At 49.3% G+C, this 11,064-nt stretch overlaps 1 protein-coding gene across 1 annotated transcript in view; it reads left to right on the top strand.

Annotated features, from left to right (window-relative positions):
• Positions 1–11,064, top strand: part of LOC113131265 (MAM domain-containing glycosylphosphatidylinositol anchor protein 2-like) — a 42,237-nt gene that overhangs the window by 10,066 nt on the left and 21,107 nt on the right. Inside the window, exons 2-6 of the mRNA XM_026308342.1 lie at positions 3,307–3,446; positions 5,459–5,618; positions 6,956–7,152; positions 8,058–8,190; positions 8,493–8,765. Coding sequence (XP_026164127.1) covers positions 3,307–3,446; positions 5,459–5,618; positions 6,956–7,152; positions 8,058–8,190; positions 8,493–8,765 — 903 coding nt within the window. The remainder of the gene's footprint in view (positions 1–3,306; positions 3,447–5,458; positions 5,619–6,955; positions 7,153–8,057; positions 8,191–8,492; positions 8,766–11,064) is intronic.

The following is an 11,064-nucleotide window of genomic DNA, read 5'->3' on the forward strand; positions in this document are numbered from 1 at the left end:
GACTCTGAATGCCCTGGTTGTCTTTGTTCTTGTAAACCCTGCAGGAGGCTCAGCGACGTTCACACTGGAATCAGGACTGAGTCTGCTCTTCATTCATCCTTCAGCCTCATTACGTATGCAGAAGGAGTGCCATGCTCTTGGCCAATCAGATGTGTGCAGTTATTTTTAGCCGTCCCACTGACTCGGCAGCTTCCTCTTGAGAGATGCTCCATCCAGAAATAAAGCCAGAGAGCTTACATAACCCAGCCTCGCAGAGAGGGGGGAAACTCTGGTCTGATATGAATAAAACAGTGACGTTACATCTGACCCGAGAACAGGGGACAGAGTCAGAACCTGTGCAGATATGGGACAGGTAGTGGATTTAATATTTAGCTTCCTGTCCGTCCTCTTCTGCGCTTTAGCATAAATGAAAGAGTACAGGAGGTTCTGTCCAGCTCAGATCAGTCCAGATGACTGGATCTGACCGTTTGAGACAGGGTCGCTCTGAAAAGTGTCTTCGTAGGTATATGTTGTACAGTACGATATGGCACATCCAGACAGGTGTGAATCCAGGTGTGAATCCAGGTGTGAATCCAGGTGTGATTGCAGGTGTGACTACAGGTCAACTGTGGTATTTGTACTGTTACTGCAGTAAATGATTTCAGTACTTGTTGATTAATTGACAGAATTAATCAGCTGATTATTTTATCTGCCTCTCACCAACAGTGTAGGCTGAGACTGGCTCCAGACCCAGACCCCCCCCCCCCAGTACGGAGAATAGATGGATTATTTTTTAATATTTTAATCAGCAGAACCATAAATGTGGAAAGGAACAAAACAACCTAAAATAAAAATAGATGAAGCTGCAGTCGCACTTTGTTTCTCAGTCCAACAGTTTAAGTTCCAAAGAGACAAAACCTGCTCAGTTCAAAATTATTTCAATTTTCCACATCAATGTTCCAGATTTAGGAACAGTTCCACAGCTCACACACATTTTCTGTGAATGTGTGTGCAGGTTAAAGAACATAAAGAACATAAAGAACAGAGGGTTCAGGTTTTGGTTAAGGGGGCGTTAGTGTCCTCACAATGAAGGAAAAACAGGGTGTGTTTTATGACATCATCATCAAATCTAAAACTAGAAGACACAACCACTCCTCCTCATCACCTCCTCATCACCTCCTCATCACCTCCTCCTCATCACCTCCTCATCACCTCCTCCTCATCACCTCCTCCTCATCACCTCCTCATCACCTCCTCCTCATCACCTCCTCATCACCTCCTCCTCATCACCTCCTCTTCATCACCTCCTCCTCATCACCTCCTCATCACCTCCTCATCACCTCCTCCTCATCACCTCCTCATCACCTCCTCCTCATCACCTCCTCCTCATCACCTCCTCCTCATCACCTCCTGCTCATCATCTCCTCATCACCTCCTCCTCCTCACCTCCTCCCTTCACCTCCTCTTCATCACCTCCTCTTCATCACCTCCTCCTCATCACCTCCTCATCACCTCCTCCTCATCACCTCCTCTTCATCACCTCCTCCTCATCACCTCCTCGTCACCCCCTCCTCACCTCCTCATCACCTCCCTTCATCACCTCCTCCTCATCACCTCCTGCTCATCATCTCCTCATCACCTCCTCCTCCCTCACGCTCCTCAATCACCTCTCTTCATCACGCTCCCTCTTCATCACCTCCTCCTCATCACCTCTCCTCACCTCCTCCTCATCACCTCCTCTTCATCACCTCCTCCTCATCACCTCCTCGTCACCCCCTCCTCACCTCCTCATCACCTCCTCCTCACCACCTCCTCGTCACCTCCTCCTCATCACCTCCTCCTCATCACCTCCTCCTCATCACCTCCTCCTCCTCACCTCCTCCTCATCACCTCCTCCTCATCATCTCCTCATCACCTCCTCCTCCTCACCTCCTCCTCATCACCTCCTCCTCATCACCTCCTCATCACCTCCTCCTCACCTCCTCCTCATCACCTCCTCCTCATCACCTCCTCCTCATCACCTCCTCCTCATCACCTCCTCCTCATCACCTCCTCATCACCTCCTCCTCATCACCTCCTCATCACCTCCTCCTCATCACCTCCTCCTCATCACCTCCTCCTCATCACCTCCTCCTCATCACCTCCTCTTCATCACCTCCTCATCACCTCCTCATCACCTCCTCTTCATCACCTCCTCTTCATCATCCTCTCCTATCTCCTCCTCTCCTGTCTCCTCTCCTGTCTCCTGTCTCCTCTCACCAAATGACAATCACATGATGAATGTTATTTTATGAAGTGGTCAATCGGAGGAGGACCACGTGGTTTTCGGGGGGTCTCCCAGTAGAAGAACTGGGAGCACTACAGGCAGCCGGTGTGGAAGGTGATGGGGTCCAGTGTGAGGAGAACCAGAAACACCCGAGTCAGAATGGTGGCGGGTCAGGCAGAAATAGAGGCGAGGTGTAAAAATAAAACCCTGCAGCTGCTGACACCGAAACTCTGAGTAACTGCAGCTCACAAACAGCACGTCGGACCTGCGGGCCTGCAGCTGAATCCAGATCAGGGTTAGTGGTCCGCTCTGCGCCGCTCAGGATTAGCTGGATTGTGTCTGATGCCACCAGAGCTCGGCCTCAGACCCGAAGGTCCAGATGGTTTCGGCCTCTGCTGGACGCCACTGATCTTTGTGTGACTCTCGTTAAGCTTGTGTGCTTCAGTTTATTAATTACATGTCACCGTGTTTCCTGAGCTGTTGTCAGGCTCTCAGCAGAGTCTGGAGCTGGTTTCTGGAAACAGACGGGCCTCCCATTGTTGGTGAGGAAGAACCATGTGAGCCAGGTCAGCGGTGTGGCTCCCTGCTGGGTTTTTAATAGTTTTTGGACAACAATGGAGGTCTATGGCTCAGACCCATAAGCTGAACCAGGTTCTGGATTCACACACATTCATTGGTGCTGCCAGTCTCATCTGTGACCTTTAACACTCAGAGGACACTGCTCTTCACTGCAGATTGTAGGGACTTGAAGGCCACGTTGCCTCAGTCAGACGGTGGAAAAACAGTTTTCAGTTTGACACAGACACAGGACGAGAGCATCAGATGCAGCAGCTGCAGGTTTCGAGTTGGTTTTGTCTGACGAGTGCGTGAGGAGAGAAAACGTGACTGTAAGGCCTGAAACTGGAGGAGCTGTGGGATAAACCTTCAGGGAGGCGCTGGGTCTTAAAGTCAGGACCAGCTTCATGGGGACCCTGTGTGTCTGATACAGCGCCCCCTGCAGCCGGTTTAGATCAACTGAGCGACACATTAACCCTGTGTGTGTGTGTGTGTGTGTGTTACAGCGCCCCCTACAGCACAGATCGTGCCCTCCGGTCAGACCTGTAACATGGAGGAGGAGCGCCACACTGAGAGAGTCTACGCCATTAGAGAGGGGGAGACCTTGGAGCTGCAGTGCCTGGTCACAGGACACCCCCGACCACGGGTACAGTGGGAACACTGGGGACACACTGGTTACACTGGGAACACACTGAGGACACAGTGGGTGCACTGGGAACATTACTTCTACTGGTTTGTATCTATACTGGTAACACTGGTTCAGCTGGTTTATACATTATTCCACTGACATATATGTGAATGAGGTCAGACTGGTTAATGCTGGTTTTGTTAGTTTCTATTTTTACTGGTAAGGCTGGTAACTGGTTGGTAATGGACCAGCTTTGGACTTCCTGCTGATCATTGAGGAAGGTTTTAGTCCTCATGGTGTCCAGGTTGGAGATTTTTCCAAAGAGCTGAGTCTCCATGTTCAGGTTCATCAGAGATTTGTTGGACTGCTGAAAAATCCCTGTTGTTCCGTCACAGGCTGATCACGATAATCAATAATCAGGCCTGATCGTCCGTGTGGTGGAGGGAGCTTTCAGTTGCTCCTCATCTCTGTTGTCAGTCTGTTGCAGCTAAAAATAGCAGCTGCTGGCTCGCAGTCTGGATCCACACACTTTTTTCTCTGCCTGCGTCACTGCAGAGCTCAGCTTCCTCTGCCTTCACTTTCATCCTCCTCTTCCTCAGCAGCTCTGTCCTCGTCCCTCCTGCACGAAGCAGCTTCACATGTACAACCGCAAAGCCCCGGACTCTGTCGTATGCCGTGCCAGTGTGTTAACGTCAGGCTGTGAAAACCCTCAGGCTCGAAATGATCAGTCCAGTGATTCAGTGTGTGTGTGTGTGTGTGTGTGTGTGTGTGTGTGTGTGAGTCCAAATCCCATCCAGACAGCAACAGTGAATGTGTTGTGCTCAGCGTAACGTGTGTGAATCCAGAGGCTGATTGGTTTAGTGCTCACACTTTAGGATGAGTCAGTGTTTTATAGGTTCTCTACACAGACTGTTTCTCCTTTGCGATATTCTGTCTGTGTTTTTAGGAGAATATTGACATTAAAAGCTGAAAAACAAAGACGCTGCAGTGAGTTTCAGACGGGTCAGCCTGCAGTCCTTTACTCAGGTGCAGCTACGACCACCGGCCAGGCCAAACCCAGGGCAAAGAGCACCCACACTTCAGTGTAGTGTGTTATTACCTCAGTCTTACCTGTGTCAGGTGAACTAATTAACAGCTGTACCATTAAGACTAATTAACACTGAGAGGTCATGAATCACAGTGTTGCGTTCACTGTCACTAGTGGTGTAGGTGTAAATGTGTCTCAGTGTTGTAACTACGGCTGATACACTGATCCAGGATCTGAGGACTCTGAGGACTGTCAGCTCCTTATTCATCACTTTGCTGGTTCCAGGATGTTTTTTAACATCTGTCTGCCGCGACGGACGATGAGGCCCTTCACTGTAGCTGGCAGCAGGCGGCCAACATCTGGGGGGGCAGGAGGACAATCGGGGTATAAAATCTGCTGAAGGAGGCGACACAACGAGCTTCGACCAGACAACACAAACTGCGGTTTGTGTTTTCAAACTGAAAACCCGACTCGTTAGGACACAACGTGTTTCATTCACTCAGAGGAGTCAGGTTCTATTTTCATTTTTAAGTTGTTCAGTTTGTTTCAACTATAAAATCTGTGTCCATCACCAAAGAACCAGCAGATTAATCAAAATAACACGTGGCTGCAGCCGCAGAGAGGAGACTCGGACCAAGTGCAGACAGATGGATGATGACGGAGGACAGGAACGGTTGGAGCAGGTGGGAGGGATGGAACCGAAACTGACCAACAGATGCTGAACCAGGACAAATCTGGCCGAGAGGCTGGCCCACACACACACTGGTCCTTCTGTTGTTGTGAGGACATTCACTGACACACTTCATCTTCCTAACCCTGAGCAAGTTCTGGTTCTAATCTGAATCCTAAATCCAGACCTGAACCCAGAAATAGCTCTTTGAAGGCGTAAGGACCAGACAGCATGTCCTCAGAAATGTCCTCCCTCAGTGATAGAAATGTTTCGTAAAGTGTTCTGTGAGTGTCTATGTGTGACGCGTGTGTGAATAACCGTCCTCCTCTTCAGGTCCGCTGGACCAAGACGGACCGACAGGGAGAGTCTTATCCCCACAATGAGACTCTGAGGATAGAAACCATAAGCCGCCACCAGGGGGGACGCTACTACTGTAAGGCTGAGAACGGACAGGGGCTCCCCGCCATCCGCTCCATACGGGTCGACGTCTACTGTGAGGACACACACACACACACACACACACATTTAGTTTGAATATTTGATAAACTAAATATCAACAAACAATTGAAGATGTTTAATGTTTTTGGTTGTGTACAGTTACCGTGGCTACAGCCATCTCTGTTTTTGTTGTGCATGGTTACAGCTGGGCACAGTTGCCATGGATACAGTTGTGTACAGTTTCCGTGGTTACAGGCTCAGAGTGAAGCCCTGCTGGCTGCTTCAGTCTGAGAACAGTCAGGTTTCTTAATTCGCCAACTAAATTTGGTTTGTTACCGGCAGCAACAGGCCAAGCAGCGAAATGAGCGATGAGTCGTGTTTTACAGTCTCATTAAATCTGTGTCAGTTATCACAGACAGAAAATTAGACGCCCTGGGACCGTGTGGATTAAAGAGCAGTCGCTGTTGTTTCCAGTCAGCTGATGGTTTTAAAACCGGCTGCCGACCCACATGTCTCCTCGTCACGTGTTGTTATGCCATAGTTTCCCTCATGTGCAGCAAACCACCTGAAAAGTTTCCTCCAAAGTAACAAAAACAGGAGCAAAGTGAGGAGAAAGGCCCGATTTCCTGCAGGGTGTTTGTGGCTGACCAGGGATCTAAGTGGTACCTGAATGCATCGTGGCTGAGTGCTTCCTTCAGGGCATGCAGGCTTTTACTCACTGTTTCCTCTGTAAATCTGCAGGAGGAAACAGGATAAATGTTTCCGTCCCACTCCGACCATCAACCCGTCCAGACCTCAGTGCATGATGGGAGTTGGCAGCAGGTGGGAGCAGATTGTTTTAGCCAGTGTATAATTGCAGTGTTTTTTGGAGCCTGATGTGTTCGTGTGCAGGTCGGAGTTTGACGTCGCTCTGTGTGAAATGGATTAGTGACCATTAAGCTTCTCTGCCAATGGCGGCTTTATAACCGGACTCATTAACGTGCTGGAGTCTGATTGGTCGGCTGCAGTCAGCTGGTCAGGGAGCTCGCTGTGTCTGCAGCCAATTAAAAGGCCTCTGGCTCTGCCGTAATTACCCTCCACGTGAAAACGGAGCCACTGAAAAATATGAACGAGAGTAAATTGAGACGCTGCAGGAGGAAACACAAACCTCATCTGTCCTGGTTGTGTTTCTGCAGGACTGAGTGTGTTTATACCTGTGACCCACAGGACCTTCATGACGTTACAGCCAATCAGAAAAATCTGATTCAAACCAGGTTTGAAAGCAGCTTCAGCCTCTGACGTCATTTTTCAGTGGAGTTTGGTCGTTTTGAAAATTTTTTATCTGCCAACATTTACAGTTTCTGTTCCTCCTCTTCCTCCTCATCTTCCTCCCGTCCACCTCTCCCTCCTCAGTCTTGGATGACCCAGTGATAACGGTGCACCAGAGCCTCGGGGAGGCGAAGGAGCAGTTCTACTTTGAAAGGACGGTGTTTCTTCGCTGCGTCTCCAACTCCAACCCACCTGTCCACTACACCTGGAGGAGAGGCAGGGAGGTGGTGTCGCAGAGCTCCGACTCCGGGGTGGAGATCTATGAGCCTTTTTTTACACAGGTGAATAAACACCTACAGCAGCTTCCTGTTTCCAAACAAACAGCAGTAATCTGAGTCCAGACCCTGGTTTAGCTTAGAGTCCAGCAGGGGCCCACACTACTGCACGGGCGTGAGTCCTGTAATGTGTCTGTCCAAGACCCTTAAGGTTTAAACCCGACCTACGTCTTGACCTTGAAATGTTCACTGTGATCCTCCATCGGCAGGCTGAGCAGTTTAAAGGCTGGACCCTCCTCCTCCCCCTGTGGATTAAAAACCTCCACAGATGGAGATTCCAGCCTTTTCTTTGTTTTGGCCCCGGTTTACATTTAATTTGAAGCTAAGGAAAACTGGCCAATCAGACGGCCAGTTAGCAGGCCGTGTGATGCCACACCACAGATAACGTGACGCCAGATTTGAACGGCGTCCACTATAATGCAGTAATGCCTTCAGCGCCAACCCCCCCCCCTTTTTTGGGCCCTAATGAGGAATTTATCTCCTCCTCCACAGCCAAGAAACCGGCCGCCATCTTTGCACAAACATCCCATTTAAATGTCATCTAATCTCATCTCATCTGCCCGTGAGGCGGAAGGCAGCGCCGGAGCTGCCAGAGGAGATGAGAGAGATTTGGCAGCGAGGAGGAGGAGGAGGAGCTCAGGCTGGGATGGAGGGAGCTGAGATTGACCTGCTACTTATCAATAACTGATTCCTGCTCATTGATCTGTGGCTTAAAAAGGAAAAAGTTTTGAATTGTGTGATTTTTTTTTTTTTTTTTTTGTCAGGACACATCTGTTGTCCGGTCCTCACGGACCTGGTATATGGGTTCAGACCTGGTTTTTTAAGTTCAGTTTAGAACCTGAACAAGGTTGAGGTAATAATGGTCCTCACAAGTATAATCGGACAAACGTGTGTGTGTGTGTGTGTTTCAGGGTGAGACGAAGATCTTGAAGTTGAAAAATCTTCGTCCTCAGGATTACGCCGACTACACCTGCATCTCCTCCGTCAGGAACGTCTGCAGCATCGAAGACAAGACGGCACAGTTCAGTCTGAGCAACAGGACAGGTAACACACACACACACACACACACACACACACACTGCGCATACTACAGATGCCTGGTTGGGACAAAGTGTCCAGTCCAAAGCTAGCGTTAGCTGACTAAGGAGTAAATGTGTCAGTCCAGTAGACGCTCTGGTTCCGGCTAACGTGACCCAAAGCTCCAGTTCCTCCCAAATCCACTTTAGACTCATTAAGTCCAGGACTTTTTAAAGCTCAGTGAAAATACATATGAGAACAATGAGAAACCACATTGACAAACTGCATGTGCCGTTTTTATTGTTGCAATAAACTTTAACTCCCCCCAGCTCCTCCCTCCATCAAGCTGCTGGTGGACGACCCCCTGGTGGTGAACCCGGGGGAGACCATCACCCTGGTGTGCGCGGCAGCGGGCGGTGATCCTTCCCCCACCCTCAGCTGGGTGAGGCCAGGAGGGGAGGAGCTCCCGAAAAGGAGCACGGCGAAGGGCGGCACGCTGAGTGTTCCCGCCGTCACCACGGAGGACGGTGGCGCCTACAGCTGTGTGGCGTCCAACAATGTGGGAAACCCCGCCAAGAAATCCACCACTGTCCTGGTCCGAGGTACGGCGTTCCAACGTAAAGGATGTTTGTGTTCCTGAGTCCAAATCAAACCTCCATTGTTGTCTATTAAAAACACAGCAGGCAGCCACACCGCTGACCTGGCCCAGTTCCTGCTGCCTGTGGCCTTCAGAGCTTTTGGTGTGTCTGTAAAAGTCTGTTTGGGTTTTAATCATGTCCAGGTCATTTTTACTCCAGCTGTTTAAAAATCTAATGGACTTGATGCTTTTTGCTCTAACAGCTGGACAGGCAGTAGTAATTCTTCTAAATCCTGATGTGTTTAAACATCTGGTTGGTTTTATAGGGGACGTGGACAAAGAGTTAAAAATAGAAGATCCATTATGGTTTAATGCTGAGCTGTCAGAGTCAGACCAGGACGTGTCACCAGGAGCCGAAGTCCAGGACGCTGCAGGAAACAGCGACACACGGCTGCAGCAGACTGCAGCAGGATTTATAAAGACCGAAATAATCAGAGAGCTTAACGTCTCTGCTCAGGTGCTGATAAACGCTGGGTTTGTTGTGGATGTGTCGGATCTATTCTGGTCTATTGTGCAACAGCTTGTACCTTCAAAACAACAAGTTAAGACATCGGCGTGTCTTTGTGCGCGCAGCGACTACAGCCGAGGCGTCAACACAAAGAACAGAAATCCCAGAAGAGCTGAATTCACATCACACGACACCTCGGTTGTTGCGTACATCTCTGAAGCATCCTGCAGCTGAACGGCACAGCTTCAGAGCTCTGCATCGGGGGCGAATCAAGGCTGAGCCCGGTTCTGGCCTCCGTTACAGAGATTTTCCTCTTTATAGTCGTCAAATGCTGCTCACCAGAGATGTGTTGGGTTTCTGTGTAAATTATTTTATGGTCGTTTATACAATTAAAGCTGCTTTATTTCAACTGTCTCCAGCTTCTCTCTGCTCTCAGCAGAGTCTGGAGCTGGTTTCTGGAAAAAGAGGGGCCTCCCATTGTTGGTGAGGAAGAACCATGTGAGCCAGGTCAGCGGTGTGGCTCCCTGCTGGGTTTTTAATAGTTTTTGGACAACAATGGAGGTCTACTGCTCAGACCCATAAGCTGAACCAGGTTCTGGATTCACACACATTCATTGGTGCCGTCAGTCGCTGGATGGGATCTGGACTCCCAGTATGTGGGAATGTCCCTTTACTGTGTGCACCATGTGTTTCCCTTTGCTGCATGACTCACACTGTGTGTGTGCTTCTATCTCTATGAGGACCAGTGTCCGGGTTACACACTGGGAAAGTGTGTGTTATCTCCCTGCAGCTCCCATCATGCACCTCTCTGTCTCTCATGTTAGTGGTTTGTCTCCAGTCCTCCCAGTGTGACACAGTCTGTTTCCAGAGGAGAGACGTATGTGGGTGGATGAGGAGGAGGAGGAGGAGGAGGAGGAGAGAACTGGCCAAAGATGTAGAGGAGGCAGATGAAGAGGAGGTGATGATGAGGGGCAGAGAGGAGCAGGATGGAGGTGATGAAGAAGAGTGGAGAGCGATAAAAAAGGAAGTGAGGATGATGATGCTGCTTTGGGAGGAGGAAGAGGAGGAGGAGGAGGAGGCCCAGAGCCACAAGGGTCAAACCAGTTCAGTGTGACATACTACTACACAGGATTACTGCAATACCACACACACAGGATTACTGTAGTACTACACACACGACTACTGTACATGATTACTGTAGTAATAACACACAGGATTACTGTAGTACTACTCACACGACTACTGTACATGATTACTGTAGTACTACACACAGGATTACTGTAGTACTACTCACATACACACAGGATTACTGTAGTACTACACACACACATGATTACTGTAGTACTACACACACACACATGATTACTGTAGTACTACACACACACAGGATTACTGTAGTACTACACACACACATGATTACTGTAGTACTACACACACACACATGATTACTGTAGTACTACACACACACAGGATTACTGTAGTACTACACACACACACATGATTACTGTAGTACTACATCAGTGCCACAGACCTGGAGCCAGTGAAATGTGCAGCGAGCGGCTGCTTATGTAACAGACCTTTCAGTGAAACTTCCTTTAATCTTAATGAACAAGGACAATCAGCTGCTCGCCTCACGATCTGAAGCTATTTATATCCTGCTGCCCCCAACACACACACACACACACACACACACACACACACACAGACACACAGATGTGCGGTCGGACCTCCAACCTTGGCCTGTCTGCGGTCGTCCACTAACGCTGTAACTTGATCGCAGCAGTTTGTCCAGAGTTGTTGTGACATCCAGCACCAT

This window comes from Mastacembelus armatus, unplaced genomic scaffold, assembly GCF_900324485.2.
Source record: "Mastacembelus armatus unplaced genomic scaffold, fMasArm1.2, whole genome shotgun sequence".
NCBI lineage: Eukaryota > Metazoa > Chordata > Actinopteri > Synbranchiformes > Mastacembelidae > Mastacembelus > Mastacembelus armatus.